This window comes from Artemia franciscana, chromosome 8 (genome assembly GCF_032884065.1).
Source record: "Artemia franciscana chromosome 8, ASM3288406v1, whole genome shotgun sequence".
Taxonomy (NCBI): Eukaryota; Metazoa; Arthropoda; class Branchiopoda; order Anostraca; family Artemiidae; genus Artemia; species Artemia franciscana.
In genome coordinates this window covers 40,747,328-40,766,541 of record NC_088870.1, presented here as the reverse complement: position 1 = coordinate 40,766,541, position 19,214 = coordinate 40,747,328, and the positions used below count along the sequence as shown (strand labels likewise).

The following is a 19,214-nucleotide window of genomic DNA, read 5'->3' as shown; positions in this document are numbered from 1 at the left end:
CTAGGACTAACGTGAATCCAATGCCTGCCGTATTTACTTTGGAAATTGCATCCAATACCAAAATAGTGTCAAGATCCTTCAGATCCTTTGATAGGGCATAGGGCGTCGAATTGGCCTTTCAGTTGCTGAGTCTTTTTACAGAAACGGGTAGCAACCCTTTTCGCCCAACCCTGTAGTAGCGGGATTTAAACCTCGGGCCCTGCATTGTCAAACAGAGCATTAATCATCTGTGCTACCTCTGTACGGTACCAATCCTCTGTACGGGTTTCAAATAAAGTTGAACTTTGGAAGTTTTTGGAGTCATAATAATTACTATTGATAAACGAAAGCCCTTATAAATTTTAGTTTGAAACGGTTTATTTCAAGGAACCAATAATAATGTTTACTGTAAGCATGCGCTATTTTGGTCTCCTCCGTAACTTTCGTTTAGGTAAACGAGCACTTTAGTCTCGAAATTTTTTCTCTATTTATATTAAGATTTATGAATAATATGAATATAAATTACAAACGAATATAAACGTATAAAATTAAGCAACATTCAAAAACGTCATAAAATGGTTATAAAAGGTTATATATTTCTTAAAAGACATTACTGAAAGACTCTTTCGGTGGAACTATGGAAAAAAAATTCTCTCGAATCTTCCTGAAAAAAGAAGAATTCTTAAAATTGGAAAAGCTAAATTCACACTTTTTAGTGATATTTAACCAAAACTGACACAAAACTGATGACGTCGTCAAAACTGATAATGTTTCCCCAGTTTTATCAAAACTGACTTAAAACACGAGAATTCAAATGCTTTTTCTAAGATTTCCGGGTAATTGTCTTTATTAAGGTGATTCTTTATGGTACCGTTTAAGGTGATTCTTTATGGTACCGTGTTGCCTTGAAATTTAATTTGAATGTGTCTTTTGAGAACACTTTTTGCGTCATGAAGAAGCATAGCCGGTTTTTACTTTAATTTGGAAAAACAAAACTGTTAATTGTTTTTATTAAGGTGATTCTTTATGGTACCGTTTAAGATGATTCATTATGGTACCGTATTGCCTTGAAATTTAATTTGAATGCGTCTTTTGAGAACACTTTTTGCGTCATGAAGAAGCATAGTCCGTTTATACTTTAATTTGGAAAAACAAAACTGTTAATTGTCTTTATTAAGGTGATTCTTTATGGTACCGTTTAAGATGATTCTTTATGGTACCGTGTTGCCTTGAAATTTAATTTGAATGCGTCTTTTGAGAACACTTTTTGCGTCATGAAGAAGCATAGTCCGTTTTTACTTTAATTTGGAAAAAACAAAACTGTTAATTGTCTTTATTAAGGTGATTCTTTATGGTACCGTTTAAGGTGATTCTTTATGGTACCGTGTTGCCTTGAAATTTAATTTGAATGTGTCTTTTGAGAACACTTTTTGCGTCATGAAGAAGCATAGTCGGTTTTTACTTTAATTTGGAAAAACAAAACTGTTAATTGTCTGTGAAAGTTCTCTTATGCTGTTTTGTAGACTGAATTCTAAAGTGGAATCAGATTATTGTTTCTAACACCCATATTTTTCATAAAAGTTTAGTGCATGTTGTTTAGCTCGTAACTCAAAAAATTCAACACACAAAAAGAAACCATGACTCCAAAAACAATGAATCACAGCATTTTCTTCAAAGAAAAGAATAAAATCTCTTGCCGAAAACGAATCCCAAAAATTATTACACCAAAAGTATGTGGTAAAAAATATCGGTGACTTTTGGGATGTAGTACACAACACTGCATTAAGAATTCTTGCTTTAAAAATGATTGCGTCAAAAATATGAGTGCATTTTTGAAATTTTCATATAATTTGAAATTTTCATATGAAATTTCATATGTGGTACTAGAAAACTTTCTAGGAATTTTACGATTAGTCAGTTTGGATCCCCAATTGTCAAGACTTACTTTATTAATTTTACTGTTCTAGGGCTCAAAGTTATGATGCTGCGATAACCCGAAGTGAAAGCACTGGGAAGGAAAGTCTTCAAACCTCTAGTGCAGATACGAGCCGGCGCTGCTCACTGTGCAGTAAAGATTTAAGCAAGTCTGTTACTGCATCCTGTCAGGGTAGCGTATCAGAAAAGGGTCTTCTGTCTTTGGAAAGAAGTGATAATTACAATGATACACAGGTATATTAAATGCTGCAGAAACATTTGCTTAAGTTATGCTTCAGGATTTTTTTTTACATATTTTACAGAAATTTTAGTGGCAGCAGTGGCGTTAATCCACGGAAATTTAGGGGGGAAATGCATATTAAAAAATTTATTTCGTTATTTTTATCCATTTTAGTCAATAAAATACCAAAAAAGCAATTTTGCAATGAAAATACCGGAAGAAGATATCAAAATTGGGGGAAGGGGTGGAATTTTTGGATGCGAAAATAATTGATTTTGAAAATTAAATTAATAAACTTTTCCTAAAAAGCCCGTTATGCTTCGATTCGCTCTCATTTCTCGATTTTCGATTTTTTTTTTCCATGAATTGGTAAAGAGAAGACAATTTTCAGCTTACCAGCAATCACAGACCAACTGAAAATTACCAGAGACAATGCAGATCGTCAATTATTTAGGAAATTAATTGTTTCAAGTCCATAATTAAAGCCATGTCTAGAGGGAGGGGTTAGAGGGTTTCACCCCCCCCTCGAAACGTTTGTGCGGATCGTAAGAACGTAACAAAATGCATATAAACTAGTTTTGATGATTTTTTAAGTTTTTGCTCTATTCCCCCCTCCCTAAAAAATAATCCTTCCTGAAAAGAATCATGGATACGGTCCTGTTCATAATAGATATTGACTTTACTTTATTCATTCAACTTTTTCAAACCGACTTGGAAGAAACTTTGAAATGAAATGCATGTCTCAAAGACAAACAGTTTTTTTTTGTTATTTTTGAAAGTTCAAGAAAGCTTTATATTTGATGTTTGTTCACAATTTTCTATATGTATTTTTTTCAAATTTTTTCTATGCGCATCAGGATTTTGATGAATATTTTCCCCTCTGAAATTTCAAGTGAAAAAGACAAGACATTTTGTCTCCAAAAATCTACTAAATTATAAAATTTCCCGAAGACTAAATTTTCCAATTGTTTCCATTGCTTTTTTTTTACTTTTTTCTATGCATATCAGGATTTTGATACAATATTCCCTCCCCCCTCTGAAATTTCAAGTGAAAAAGAGAAGACTTTGTCTCCAAAAATCTACTAAATTATCAAATTTCCCGGGGACTAAATTTTCCAGTTTTTTTTGCATTTTTTCAACTTTTTTCTGTGTGTATCAGGATTTTGATACAATATTTTCCCCCTTGAAATTTCGTGTGAAAAGACAAGACTTATTGTCTCCAAAATCTACTAAATTATCAAATTTCTTGTAGACTAAATTTTCCCATTTTTTCAACTTTTTCCGATGCATATTAGAATTCTGATACAATATTTCCCCCCCCCTGAAATTTCTAGTGAAAAGACATGACTTTTTGTCTCTAAAAATCTACTAAATTATCAAATTTCCCGAAGACTGACTTTTCCCTCTTTTTTTGCTAATTATACGTTTATTTTGTTTACAATAATAAAGATTTTTCTTTTAATGCCCGTTGCCAAAATTTACTATATTAAAATAGTTTTTTTTTCTTTTTCAAATATAATTATTTTAACTTCAAAAACTTCACCAGTTCCATCATTCCAAATGAACAGGAACTTAACAATCCTTGGTCGAAGAGGAGTAGACAAAGCTTACTGATTTCGAAAGTAAAACAATTAGCCCATAAACAGTCCGCGCATACATATAAACGCATTATACTTTATGCTTCAAGTCTTTTTTTTACCTCCAACTGTCTGGCAGTATTTCCAATGCTGTGTTTCTTTGCTCTTGATTTTGCATGAATTCGGAAAAGATGCCCTAAATAACCTGAAATGTCAGAAATCTGAAGTACTTAGGGGAAGGGCTCTGCCCCTCTGCAAAATCTCTTTTTTCTTCTACCTTTTATAAACTATAAATCTAATATAACTCGTATTTTTTCTAGTTTCAATTAACTCTTCCCCCTCTTATCCGCTCGATACAAACTCTTTGTGTATCAGGGTTGCCAACTGTAGAACGAAAGTGCTATTTTGGCACTATTTTATAATGTGTAGCACTGTAGCACGTGCTAAGGGTTGCTAAAATAGCAAGGAAGTGCTACTTTAACTCTATTTTAGCACTATTAAAGTCAATTTTTTACTATAGCACCGAAAATCGCTATATAGCACACAAATTTAGGCTATTGTAGCACTTTAAGAACTGACCTCGGTGGCAACCCCGGTGTTTATGCCCGCCCAAAAGACTGACTGGCATCTTTACTGTATCAAGCCTCTGATATCAATTTGAGTCGTTTTTTTTTCCATTTTCCTTTGTTTTTTAATTAATATTTTTAAACACGAGCGATGTACAAGAACTTATTTTCGTTTTGATTATACTGTGCAGCCGAACTAACTGGCCACTGGGAGCCTGGCCACCTGGCCAACAGTTTGACAGCCATCCAGTCGTTAAAAAAAGGGTTTGCCAAAAACAAGTAAATGGCTAATTTTGCCAAAAGGACTAAATATAATCAGTATAGTTTCCAGTGTAAAATATGGAAATAAAGTATTATGAACAAATTTCACAGAGTTGTTGGCTAACACAATTTTTACGTATTTCAGAATATTTGTGAGATTTGGTTTTCATGGAAAATTTTTAGTTGAGTATTAGCATGCCAAGTTTAAATTGTAATGGCTTTTTCCCATTACTTTTGGCTTTTGCATAATCATATTTTCAACTTTTTTAGGGTTAATTGTCTGCTTTTTAGACAAAAAAAGAAGAAAAGAAAAAGAGCGTAAAAATTGGATTACAGCTTTGAGTATACGCCACTATAACCTCTTATAAAGTGTTAAATTTGAGTATGAAAACTCTTAATACATACAAATTGCTCGGAGGAAACGTATTTCAAAGTGTTTATCTAAAAATTGTTGACTATGGAATATTTTGGATTGCGTTTTCAAATTCAGAGTAACGAGTTGTATTTGAGTCGTTTTTTTCATTTCTAAGACTACAAAAAAGTCATTTATTCCCAATGGTCCTACCGTGTTTGTCTTTTTTTTCGTTTTATCTTTTCTCACGAGCGTCAAATTGTCAACGCTGTCTTTTGTGCATCAAAGGGCATTTTAGTTCCACTGATATAAAAGTTCAGATTGTAGGTCAAAAAGTTAGGTTGAAGGTCAAAGCAAAGTCAAAAAGTTTAAGACCTATCCTTTCTCTTTGTGAAGTATTCGCCAGATCTTTCTAAAGTTGACAGCATGAATTCAGTATTTAAATAGAAACAAGATTAGTGAATAAAAAGAATAAAAGTTTGGGAAATATTTAATTTTCTCTTAAGTCGGAGATAGTAAAAATTAATATTTAAAATAGTGCCAAAGATTTTGACATTAATAAAATTAATTCTAAATTACAGAGCAGGGTAACTTTCCGAAAGTTGGTCCCTAGAAAACTAAGGGAAGCCAAAAATATTTTCTTAATGTATACATCTTTGTTGGGCCTTTTTTCAGTTAATTTCACGAACTGTACTGCTTTAATAGTTTACTTCAGTAGATGAATCAAAGTATTTAATAGGGGAATTGTCCAAAAGCCTTTGCGAAATTCCCTCTTTTACGATTGTATAGTCGATTATTTGTTTAGTTAGTTTGCTCATATATATATTTAATGCTATAGTCACGAATTAAGTATACCTAATTAAGAATAAAGTATTACTGCATTAAGTATAATATTAGAGCAAGTATAATATATTAATTACATTAAGTATACTCTTTAAGTTTTTCATTGTATGTTCTGAGTAGTCCCCCCCCCCAAACGTGCAGGGGAATAGAGACGGTTATATTATTGCTGGTTTATGCTACGAAGGGATCTCCTGAGATTGGTCATTCTTTAACAGGGAGAATACTGATTTTTTTTTATTGGAGATTTGAGGTGTTTACATGTCTAGCTTTAACTCCAGCTCGGTTATGGCTATCTTAACTCCTCCCTCAGACTCGGGGCAAGCTGCGGGCCCTTAACTTTACTAATTTGGGGGTCTAGCTTGGTGTTAGACATTCCAACATTGGGATTAAGTAACCAAAATGGAAACGCAATCTGGACAGTTGTAGCAATGGTGAGAACGAAAGTGGCCTCACATATTCCTAATCTTGGCAGCTTTAACGATTGTTCTATAAGTTCTTATATTTGCTATGTAATTTGCCTGTATTTAGGGATTTTCTAAACTTGCATCCCCTCTCCTCATGTTTTTATTTAATTCCTAAACACGTTCTTCTTCAGCATATTTTGACCTGTTTCCTTAAGGGATTTTTCCGCTACATTTGACTTTTGTCGGGAAATTGAAGAAAACATTCACCTAATTTCGCGCAATCGTTTATTTCCAGAGCTACTCAACTTCTCTATTTTCCTTTGGCTCCATTCACAATGAGAATTACCAATACTGAGAGTGAACTAGCGCTTGAATTAAAATCAAGTAGTTGTGGGCATCAAGCCATGGCAAATTGTAGAAAAGACCAAGTCCGGTTGAGTGAGAGGCAGATCTGGCATAATCCCCTTATTAGGATTGTATAAAAATGATGTTAAGTTAGGTTAATTTAAACAATCAGAAAATTCTTTGGAAAATCCGATTTGTTCAAATTAGCTGTAGCTAAATCTTTGTATCAGTAAAATTTCATTGTGAGTAGCCTCTTTGTAAGCTGATGATTTTCGGATTTAAGGCAAAAACTATATTTGTTTCCGTGGTTGGAATTGTTACGGACAAGTACCGGAAACAAATTAGTTGAAAAATTGGACCTTCATGTATAAGCACAAACTTCAATTCAAATTTCAACTTCAAAATAAATATAAAATGTAAGACATTTAAGTTGACCATTAATGTGTCTTAAATGAATAAATTTGGAAGTTTCATTTTTGTTTTTAAAGTTTTTTTTTTAATTTCGGACTCAAAAACTATCAATAGTTCTCCCGCAAGATTTTGAATTATTAGGGAATGTCATTAATGACTGTTAATCAGAAAGTTCCTCGCAATTTTTTTGTTTTAGAATGCCTGAAATAAGTCTATAATGAGCAAAGCTTGTATTCCTTTAAATTAATTTTAAAAATCTTTTCCGCCAAAGAAGTGTATAAAATAAAATTATGAGCAACATTAAACCGATGATGCGGAGAGACAAAGTCAAGTAATTTTTCAAGTGTAAGACTGTCATAAATTACCATCAATAAATAAATGAAACTCCAAAAGATCAAATAATACAATCAATAACCAAGTCAAACAAGCAGAAACCATGAGGAATACATCTGACGCACCCCGTGCCTCCTAAAAACCAGAACATAATTTGCATTTTACTGAAAACAAACCTTATTTCGAGATATTTTTTTTTATTTCTTATAAAATAAAACAAAAGGAAAAATCACCATCATAACCAAGATTACTGAAAAAAAAAAAAACAAGAAATGAATGTAGATTGGCAGTTTGATGCATATACTGGTATCCATTCCTGATAGTCTTAATAATTTTGGATTTGTTAAAGTTAAAAAAGATAAAACATGTAAAATGTATTTTGTTGTCAGTAAAATGCAAACTATGTTCTCATCTATAGTTTCCCGACACCAAATACTATATGCAAACAATGGATGAATGGCATAACTTACAGCCATTGCCCCAAGGGCTATGGGGGGGGGGTCGATTGACATCTCCAGAGACATAGTTGCTGGATCTTTCAACTATGCTCAACAAAATTGCTATCTCGAAATTTCGTCGTCTTTGGGGAAAAAAGAGGCACAGGAGAGAGACTGGTTGCCCTCCAATCAATTTTGACTCTTGAAAAGGGCACTGGAACTTTCAATTTCTAATCGAAAGAGCTCCCTCCAAAGTTTATACGACAATTATCTTCATACGAAGTGTCCTGGTGAAAAAAACAAAACAACAACAACTAAGAAAGATAGAGCCCACTTCGCTCTTTACTTTGGCAGTGCATGATTCTTGTTTATCCAAAAACAGCTTGTTATACATTTTTAATTTAATTCTCCTTTTTAGATGTCCTTCTAGGAGTCATCTTTTCTTAAAAGTCTTTCGCTCTTTACTAAATGCCCTTAATCAGGGACACTTTGACAAAGGTCTTAGATCAAAGCTAGATGCAGTTGTATCTACCACCACTCATATGTGAATATTATCTAGCCTTTCTAATCTTTCTAATGCTTTTTTAGGCAAAACAAGGCCTTTTACTTATTTTAATTTATTTTAATTACTTACTTAATCAGTGCTACTCACGCAAAAAAAAATGGTTTTCCTTGTTTTTCAAACCAGGGTACTCTAAGTTTCCCGTATAGAATTCTTGGTCATGGCAATACCATTGGTGTGTTTTTTGTGTAGATTCGAAGCCATTTTTTAGGCGTTTCAGGTTATTTTTCATAATTTATTTTCGAAATAATATTTCACTATTAAGACTAATCGAGATAATAGTTACCATTCTTGAATCAGTTAGAAGTAGCCATTAACGTGTTTGTAATTGGCAATTAATGGAGCTAATTACTATCTTACTGTTAACATCAATCGAGATAATAATTACCATTCCTAATCAGCTAATTTCAATTAAACGCATTTTTTTTATTTTTGGTTACTATTGGCTGTGGCTCGTCCTTTGCTAGGTTGCAACTACTGCTACAATCATGATTGTCATCCATTAGAACCTGGAGATTCTAAAAATAATCCACTATCAAGTCTATCTTTGATGACAGCCTTAGTTGTCTTCTTTTGCTTTCGCTCCATACTGCTAAGCGAAGACGCTCAGACTTTTTTTTTTTTTTTTTTTTTTTTTTTTTTTTTTTTTTTTTTTTTTTTTCTTTTTTTTTTTTTAGTAGCAAATCCTAACCAATGAGAAGGTAAAATTATGTTCGACAAAACTTATGTTTTAGACGTAGTTTTATTGAATCTCAATGACATGCAAGTATTTCAAAACAGGGATGTTTTTTTCAAAGCTTGTAGAAAATAAAAGAATACTGAAGAGAAAAATCAAGAAAAAAGTAAGATAATTCCAGAACCTTTTTTTGGAGAGTAGGTTATTAGGATGAATAGATTTAAGGTATAGATAGAAGGTAAACATGACCTGAGAGCGAAATGTTCTACTGTTCGAAAATTGATTCTGAGAAAAACGTGATTACAGATTTTGATCCTTTCTATTTTTGACATTATAAAGAACCCTGAAAAACAAATAGAAATTGAATTTACACCTCTACATGACAAGCTAAGATGGAAAGTGTAAAAAATTGCTTTTTCTTAAAGAAAATGAGAAAAGTGTACGAAAAAGTCTATTTTTTTACTTCAGTTACGGTTAGTTACATGTTTCAGTTAAAAAGTATTAGGGATATAAAAGAAAATGAAAACACGAAAGATTGTTATTCTAACAGGGCTCGACTTATTAACAATTAAGTTTGTTTGTAGTTGTTTTGTTTATTGATTGAATTATTTGTTGCTGAGCAACAGAGGGCTTACCAAGTCAACCCATAGACCGTTGAATAGGCAGGAAAATGCCTATTCAAAAGGCAGGAATATGCCGTTTTATCTGTGGAATTTATCTCTGGAATAGGTTTTAGTGGGAGAAAACAATTTCCCTCTTAGGTCTTGCCAAGTTGGGTAGCATTGATTTTCCAGGTTTATATTTGGAAACAGATAATCAGAACGTAGCACAAATCTTACGTTCATATGGTAGCAGAAGGGAGGTAGGTAGACAATTCCCCTATGAATAGTTTTAGGACGCCTTTCTATAAGAAACTTAGGAAAAAGACTTGTCATCAACGTGCCTGGTCTTAGGCTTTTTGCGACAAAATGAAGCCATGTTATTCAGCTATAGCTTAATTATTTTAATCGCATCACTTTTATAATATTTATATTACTTCCATAATATTCAAAACAATTATAAAAATGGTATCGTATTTTTGCTATTGTATTTTCATTTTATAGTAGTGTTTGCATTGTTAGAATATTTATTTATATTTAGTTAATATTTTTAGTTGTATATGATTAATTGCATCATAGATAAATAATTCTGGTAAAATTATTCAGATATTAGAATTTTTGGTACTTGTTAATTAAACGAAACACACTTAAAATTTATGCTTATGTTAGATCTGAGAAAACCGGTTTCATAACCACAAAGACAAGTGACAAATGACAGAATAGACTGGGAATATATAATTTGAGATATGTATTTGTACATTAAGGGGGGGGGATAAAGTATAGCTGGTCTGCATCCAAAATATGTTAGCTACAATTATTCTACATATTGTGGAGTAAGAATTGTTTTCTAACTTGATGATATCCAAATACTTTACCCCCATCCCCTAATGTGTAAATATGTAGCTCAATTTATATATTTCCCATCTATTCTATCACCCGTCGCTAGTCTTTGTGGCTATGAAACCGATTTCCTCAGATCTAACTAAGAGTAATTCTCGCATATATTTCGTTTAATTAACAAGTACCGAATTTTTATAAATTTTACCCTCAAACAAATCCTCAATCAAAAACTTGTTTCTTAAAATGTTTAATTAACTAAGTTCCTTTTCTGTAAACTAAAGGAAATGTGAGATACGCCCTTTTGTCATGTGTATGACGATATACTTTTATGAAATATGTCACAAAATGAATGGGAGGATTTTTTAGTCCTTAGGTTGATTTATCTCTTTTGAAATAACAATTACTAAAAATAAACATCAGGATGTTGCATGCTAGTCTAAATATATTCTTGATGGTGCGCAATAGGAAAACTGCTTTCTATTAGAGAAAGGATTATATTTTTGCCTTAGTGTTCCACACGCGACATCACGTTTTTTCATAATTCTTATTACTATTTTTTAATGCAATACAGTATTGATATAGTGAGTGTGTAATCCTTGGGTCAAGGCGAAGGCCAAGATCATAAATTTATTATGAAGATATGATGCTAAGGGAAAAACCACAAACAGTTCATAAAGAGTAGCTCATGCTAATAGTAACTGAAACTGAAAAAAAATTAATTCTTGTAGTGATTCCAAGTATTTAAGTTCTCTGAATTAGAATTATCCATGAAAAGCTACGATCCTGAAAAAATGGCGTATTTTAGAGAAAGGGGCAATTACCGAAAAAAGTGGAGGGATTGCAGTGAAGATTACATTAACTGATTTGGCATATCAAAAACTGCCAAATTTTTTTTTTCTTTTGACAAGAGTAATCAAAAATCGTGTTTTTTTATTGCTAGTGAATGAAGCAATCCTCCTAGAATATTTGGTGAGGGCTCGCTTCAATGAAAACTAAAAGTTTTGTGCGTCGTTCCTGATTGACGAAAGGGATTGTGCCATAGCAAAGTCTCATTTATATTTTTGCATCAGCTATTTTATAAGAATGCCAGTGAATCTTTCTATGGGTGGGGTGGGAGGAGGGCTCCTGAACCCACAAAAAGTTTTTGTTTTGTCAAAAATTTCTGTATTTCAGTGATTCTGCTGACAATCATGGAAGAAAAAGGAGGAAGGGATGGAGAAGCTATCCCCTAATTTCTCTTCAGTCTGGGGAATATTTCTCGAAGAATATTGCTTCGGTAGGGTGATGGCTCTCCTCTTGTTGAAGATATATTTTAAGTCATACATAAATGATTGCACTCCAATGCTTATTACACTATAGAGGAAGGGGGGGGGGCTTGTCCATGTAAAAAAATCTGTTAAACCCAAAATTCAAAACTGTGAAAATGATTACCACGATTTTAGTTTTGATGTCTCACACCCCTACCTATCCCCTCCTGAGAAATTTTTAAAAGTGTGTACCTTTTCGGGGTTGACTATCACTCAAAGTATTAGTATGTGCACATTGAACTTAAATTTAAAAATGGAGTAAATCTGAAAGTACCCTGTGGTATTCTAGCTGTGGTATTAAAATCGAATAGAAAAAAAAAGAAAGATTTTTTTTATAATGAAAGGAAAGCGTGACATTAAAGCGAACAGAAGTTATTTCTTTATGGGGAAGTATGTATACATATAAGTATATAGGGGGAATATATATGCGTGTATTTAAAAACCAGAACTATATATATATATATATATATATATATATATATATATATATATATATATATATATATATATATATATATATATATATATATATATATATATATATATATATACGTATAAATTGAACAAATCAGACAGTAGTACTCAACATTTTGAAATCATAACTTCCGTGCCTATAAAACATTGTTTATAAAACCTTCAACCGCAATAATTAGTTCCCTAGAAGAGGTCTCCAAGATATCTGGGATTCGTGGTGCATCTCCCCCCCCCCGAAAAAAAAAATTCTTAAATTCTCCAAACTTTGGCAGTTACTCATAAAATGTTCCAGGTTATCCCCATACTCCCCACAAGTGGGGCAGGCACCCTTACCTCTCGGGCCAACAACATCGTAAGAATTACAGCGTCCTCTACGCAATGGTAAACAATTTTCTCGCACCTACAGCCAACATTTCATCACTCTCCATGGTAGGTTCAGTCTCAAGTGAAATTCCCCTCTATACACTACTTTAATCTGCTTATAAAACCTTAAAGTAACTGACTTCTCAACATCAGCAAGCCAGACCTGGATTACCTGGTCCCTAAGCCGCGAATCCAGCAATTTAAGGAAATCACCAGATTTGCAATTGGGACCCCGGCCTTTATTTCATGCCCGTAAGAAACCTGTTTTATCCAGCTGGCTTTAAACTGTTTTGGCCATGTAACCTTTCTAGGAGAATTTCAACATCTCATTATAAGCCGCCTTCGCTTGATGGTTATCTGGCGAATGCAATACCTGAAACCAAAACTTGATAATGTATATAATTCTCTTATGATGCAAGTTAGGTAAACCCAGGTCACCTCTAAGAACCAAACTACTAAAATTATTATCCTAGCCAATCACTTTTTTAAAATACATATACTGTAGAGACTCCAATTGTGTCACTATAGTGGCCCCCCACAACTCATGCCATATTGGGCAACCGGTGGGAAATTAGTCATAAAGGGGTGCTTATGCAGCTGCCTTTCCACGAGAAATCATCTACTTAATATGTTCGGTCCAGTTCCCGTTTGCTGCGAGCACGTATCCCAAGTACTTATATCTAGGGCCTGCCTTTATTGACTCGCCTTTATAAGTAAATGACAATCATGCTGTCCGTTTGGTTTACCGCTATGAAAGATGACAATCTTGGTCTTAGATGCGTTTAGCTTCAATTTCTTTGTTCTAAATAAGCTTCAGCTAAATCCAAGAGAGTTTGAAGCTCCTCGCCTGACTTAGCCACGTGTCATCACACGACGTGTCATCAACAAAGAGTAAACAAAAAAAATAGAGTAATCAAAAGTGAGACGGCCGGGGCCTATATCTGTTCAAGGTACTCTACCAACTCATTAATGTATAAAGTGAAGAGCTTCGGTGACAGTGTGCCTTCTTAACGGATTCCTTCAAAGGTTCTGAATGGCCTAGATACTCTTTGTTTAGCAATGATAACTATTGATAAAGTAATCTCATACATGCTAATTAATAATTTGTTAAATGGCCTAGGTAGCCCTATTTTAACCAGATAGCAAAACGAAATGGACCTAGATATGCTATCAAATTCTTTCTCAATGTCGAGGTAAGCGACATAGAGCTTAACCTTTCCCCCGCAATATTTCCCCATGAGAGCTCCAAGTAGAATAACCTGGTCAGTTGTTGAGTATCCCTTATGACATCCCCCCTGTTTCTCACGTATAATATTTCCCATATCTAGCCAGCATCCCAATTTAGTATCCAAAACCTTTTTCAAAATTCACTAATAGTTGGCACTAGGCTTATTGGGTGATTTTTACTCTGCATCATGCGGTCACCGTTTTTAAGTAACGTCTTTATTGTCGACATATTCGACGCTGCTCGCCATCTGCACGAAAATTGGACTGCATTTAATAGACTTAGAATCGGCAATAGGGATCTTATTAATACTTTATACGCAGTAGAGGGGATTCCGTTAGTGCCTTGAGAAGATCCTCCATAGAGACTCTAATACTTTTCTTCAACTCTTCCTCATATATCTTCTGTCTGAGTTGGTAAGAATTCACTGGGTGGGGGAATTCATTAGCAGCTGAATCAGTCAACTCTGTATACCCATGCGGGTAAATGGGTGGGGTGGCTAAGTCCTTGTGACCCTCCAGGTTTTCGTAGTATCTTGGCCGGGAATTAACGTCCGGAACCACCTTTGAATTGTCACGCGGCGCATACAAGGACTTTCAGTATTCTTTCATGCTGTCCGATTTGTAGGCTTGAAAACAATTTTCTTGTTCTTTAATTAGGTTTATAAGTTTCTTCCTCTTTACTAAAGACTTGTGTTGCTTTCTAGCCAATCTAAATGCTAGCAGGGCATCATTTCGTTCCTTTGACCCAGTAGCATTTTTTTTTACCTTCTTTAATAAACTAATAAACCTAGCTGAGTTTGCACTCATCATCGAAAGGACCCATTTTCGGCGGTATTGATTTTAGAGCTCGGCCCACCTCTTCATGGAGAAACTGCGTCAGTGACACTGCAACTACATTGGGGTCCAAAGAACTGTCACTTGAAACTTTTAAATTGTCCAAAATCTCTTCTGAACAAAATCGAGCTTAAGCATTTTAGTTTCTTCCTCAGACCAATCCTGACGCAACATTTTTGCCCCTAGGGCTTGAGTTTGCAGCTAGCATGGTAGAGAGAGAAGTCAATTGAGATAGCCTACTAATTTGGAGAGAAAGTTTTAGAGGAAAATGATCTCAACCCATCACGCGGGAAACCTCAAAATCGAAAACAGGAACCAAACTCCACGTCTACCAATGCTACCAATGCATAAATAACCCTAGTGTAGGGGTTGGCCCCGAGAAGCAAGTGTAACTACCTCTGTCCTTGCCAAATCATCGATTACAAATTTGTATGGACCTGGCCTTCAAATTAGGGATTTTTTTTTTATTATTATCATTAGGTGTCCGAATTTTTTTTCATTCCAAAAAAGTTCCTTTTTACATGTCTGCCATTGAAACCTTGCTCTCTCCACAACAAGTTTGTGCGTAAATGCCTCCTCCAGCCATTCCCGGAAATGAAATAATTGATACCCATGGTGATGTCTGTTGTGGTGTCGAACTTTTAGTACATATTAATGTAAAACAAGGACTTTATTATATTTTAATTGGTCACTAGTTTCTTGTTTATATTGTAGGATTGCATATGTCGCGTCTTCTTCAGGATTAAATGAAAAACACAAAGAGTGGGGCGTTGAGGAGGCAACTGCCCTTTTCATATGCGGAGTAATTTCTGTTCGTTTTAAGTTTCAATGTCGCTCTTTACTTTCAGTTAAAAAAAAACTTCTTTTATTTAATTTCTGAGCGTTTTTGAATTAATGCATGTTTTGATTTTGGCTCTCCGCATATAAATAATTAAAACGAAATTCGTATATATATATTTTTTTTGGCTAAATGGCTATCTCATAGTTTTAATCGGAAGATTTTGAGAAAAAAAGGAACAGGGGAGGAGGCCTAGTTGCCCTCCAATTTTTGATTACTTAAAAAGGCAACTAGAACTTTTTATTTTTTACGAACGTCTTCATTAGTAAAAAATATGCTTAACTTACGTAGCAAACTTCTATATTCGTATGTATTTATTACGTATATGAGGGGATTCACCCCCTCGTCAATACTTCGCTCTTCATACTAAAGCTTAAATTTTGTCCCAATTCCTTAAGAATGACCCCTGAATCACAAAGGCCGTAGAATAAATAGTTGAAATAACTAAAAATACTTTAGCGTAAAGTGCGAGAGGAATCACGAGGAGGTGAATCCCTCATATGCGTAATAATTTCTGTTCGTTTTAAGTTTAAATGCTGCTCCTTACTTTCAGTTGAAAAAACTTTTCGTTTTTCTTCTTTCATTGTTTTTTTTTTTAATTTCAATGAGAATTCATTAAAATTTTCTTCCCCCATGACAAATTTATCCATGGAAAGATCCTCCCATGTAACCCCCCTCAACTTCTCCCCTCCTCTCAAAGCAAAAAAATCCCCCTGAAAACGTCTTTACACTTCCCAATAACCATTACTATATGTAAACACTGGTCAAAGCTTGTAACTTGCAGCCCCTCCTACGGGGACTGTGGGGGCGTAAGTTGTCCCCGAAGACATAGTTATTAGGTTTTTCGACTATGGTAAATAAAATGGCTATCTCAGAATTTTGATCCGGTGACTTTGGGGGAAAATGAGAATGGGAGGGGACCTAGGTGCCCCCCAATGTTTTTGGTCACTTAAAAGGGCACTAGAACTTCTAATTCCGTTAGAATGAGCCCTCTTGCAACATTCTAGGACCTCTGGTTCGATCTGATCACCCTTGGGAAAAAAAAAAAAAAATAAAAATAAACACGCACCCGGTCTTCTGGCATAAAGTACGAATATCCACATTTTTGTCGATAGGAGCTTGAAATTTCTACAGTGGGGTTCTCTAATACGCTGAATGTGGTGTTGTGATTTTTGCTAAGATTCTATGACTTTTAGGGGGTGTTTCCACCTATTTTCTAAAATAATGTAAATATTCTCAGGCTCATAACTTTTGATGGGTAAGACTAAAGTTGATGGAACTTACATATTTAAAATCAGCATTAAAATGCGATTCTTTTGATGTAACTATTGGTATCAAAATTCCATTCTTTAGAGTTTCGGTTACTATTGAGCCAGGTTGCTCCTTACTACAGTTCACCACGAGCTGTTTGGTATGATATATTGTCCACCGTAGTAACAGACATTTACGCGTAAACCTTTATTGCAGGAGGGTGCAAACATAAATGAAAACTCTAAAAACTGGTTAATCAAGGGGAATATAAAGAATTACAGGGAAATAAGTGTAAAATCATGATTTTTTTGGGGGGGGGGGGGTAGAAGGTACAGGGACAAAGCACTCCTCTCCACTATGCATATGTACCATAAGTGGAAGCTTTACTGAATTTATTGGAGATTCTAGTCATCTCGGTATTGACACTTCAAGGCCAAATCTACCAGGATTTCCGATGCATTTTTGTCGAATTGGGGATTCTAAAATTTCTTTTGGATAATATTGACCTTAATATTCATTCAAAATAAATATATTGTGCAATCTTAAAGTTAAACCTGAAAATATAAACATGAAACGCTCCGAAAATTTGTCCTAGTGATCTAAAATATCGTCCCATACTTTTTCCGTTTTGTGTGCTTTGACAGCGTTGGTCGAAAAAATCTTGAGGAAGCCGCTCCTCCCCCTCCCTCTGTGGGTGGACATAAACCTGCAAAATGCAATAGCCTATCACTGATTTCAGCAATTTCAACTAGCTTATGGTAGAGATTACATAAAAAACTAGTTTTTTCAATTGAAAGTAAGGAGTGACGTTAAAACTTGAAACGAACAGAAATAACTCCGTATATGAAATGGGTTGTCCCCTCCGCAATCCCTCGCTCTTTACGCTAAAGCTTTTAATTGTTTTAAAAAGCAGAATTGTGGCAGAGTCAAACTTTAGCGTAAAGAGTGAGGGATTGCGGAGGGGACAACCCATTTCATATACAGAGTAATTTCTGTTGGTTTTAAGTTTTAATGTCGCTCCTTACTTTCATTTCAAAAAACTTTTTTTTTTATTTAATTTCTGAAAGTTTTTTAATTAATGCATGTCTGATTTTGGCTCTCCGTGTATAAATTATTAAAATGAAATTTGCATATTAATTTTTTTTTGTCTAAATGGCTTTCTCTTAGTTTTGGTCAGACAATTTTGAGAAATAAGGGGTGGGGAAGGAGGCCTAGTTGCCCTTCAATTTTTCGGTTACTTAAAAAGGCAACTAGATCTTTTAATTTTTAATGAACGTTTTTATTAGTTGAAAATATACGTAACTTAAGAATTAACTTACGTAACAAACTTTTATATTATTATATTTTTGATTATATATATGAGGGGTTGGTCCCCTCGTTAATACCTCGCTCTTCACACTAAATCTTGTTTTGTCCCAATTCTTTAAGAATGACCCCTGAATCAGAAAGGCCGTAGAATAAATAGTTGAAATTACTTTAAAAAATTTTTAGCATAAAGAACGAAGTATTTATCTCCTCCTAAATACCTCGCTCTTTATGCTAAAGTATTTTTAGAACCCCTCATGTACGTAATAATCTCTGTTCGTTTTAATACTTCTCGTTACTTTCAATTGAAAAAACAAACTTTCATGTTTATATTTTCATTGTTTTTTTTTAATAGTAATGCTAGAAAATCCTGCGCCCTTTTCATTGAATTTCTCTTCCCCCACGAAATATTCCTCCAAGGAAAGATCCTCCCATATAGCCCCCTCCCCTGAACCCCACACCCAAACCAAAAAAATCCCCCTGATAACGTCGGTACACTTCCCAGTAACCATTACTGTATGTAAACATTGGTAAAAGTTTGTAACTTGCAGCCCGTCCCCCATGGACTGTGGGGGTAAGTCATCCCCAAAGACATAGTTATTATGGTTTTCGATTATGCGGAACAAAATGGCTATCTAAAAATGTTGATCCATTGACTTTGGGAAAAAATGAGCGTGGGAGGGGGCCTAGGTGCTCTCCAATTTTTTGGTCACTTAAAAAGGGCACTAGAACTTTTCATTTCAGTTAGTATGAGTCCTCTTGCAACACTCTAGGACTACTTGGTCGATATGATGACCCCTGGGAAAAAAACAAACAAACAAATAAACACGCACCCGTGATTTGTCTTATGGCGAAAAATACGAAATTCCACATTTTTGTAGATTGGACCTTGAAATTTTTTCTATAGGGTTAACCTGATACGCTGAATGCGATGGTGTGATTTTCGTTAAGATCCTATGACTTTTAGGGGGTGTTACCCCCTATTTTCCAAAATAAGGCAAATTTTCTCAGGCTCGTAACTTTTAATGACAAAGACTAAATTCTATGAAACTTATATATTTAAAATCAGCATAAAAATCCCGATTCTTTTGATATATCTTTTAGCATCGAAATTCCGTTTTTTAGAGTTTCGTTTACTATTGAGCCGGGTCGCTCTTTACTACAGTTCGTTACCACGAACTGTTTGACAACCTAAGAAATAGCAGCATTTACTTTTAAATACATTGAAGCAAAACAAATACATGGCGAATATCCCACTGTTTTGGGAAAAGTTGT

At 34.3% G+C, this 19,214-nt stretch overlaps 1 protein-coding gene across 5 annotated transcripts in view; it reads left to right on the top strand.

Moving 5' to 3' along the window:
- LOC136030431 (protein Aster-B-like) overlaps positions 1-19,214 on the top strand; it is a 169,362-nt gene that overhangs the window by 82,505 nt on the left and 67,643 nt on the right. For all 5 annotated transcript variants that reach the window (XM_065709410.1, XM_065709408.1, XM_065709411.1 and 2 more), the window contains one exon: positions 1,947-2,148. In XM_065709410.1, the coding sequence (XP_065565482.1) occupies positions 1,947-2,148 (202 nt within the window). The remainder of the gene's footprint in view (positions 1-1,946; positions 2,149-19,214) is intronic.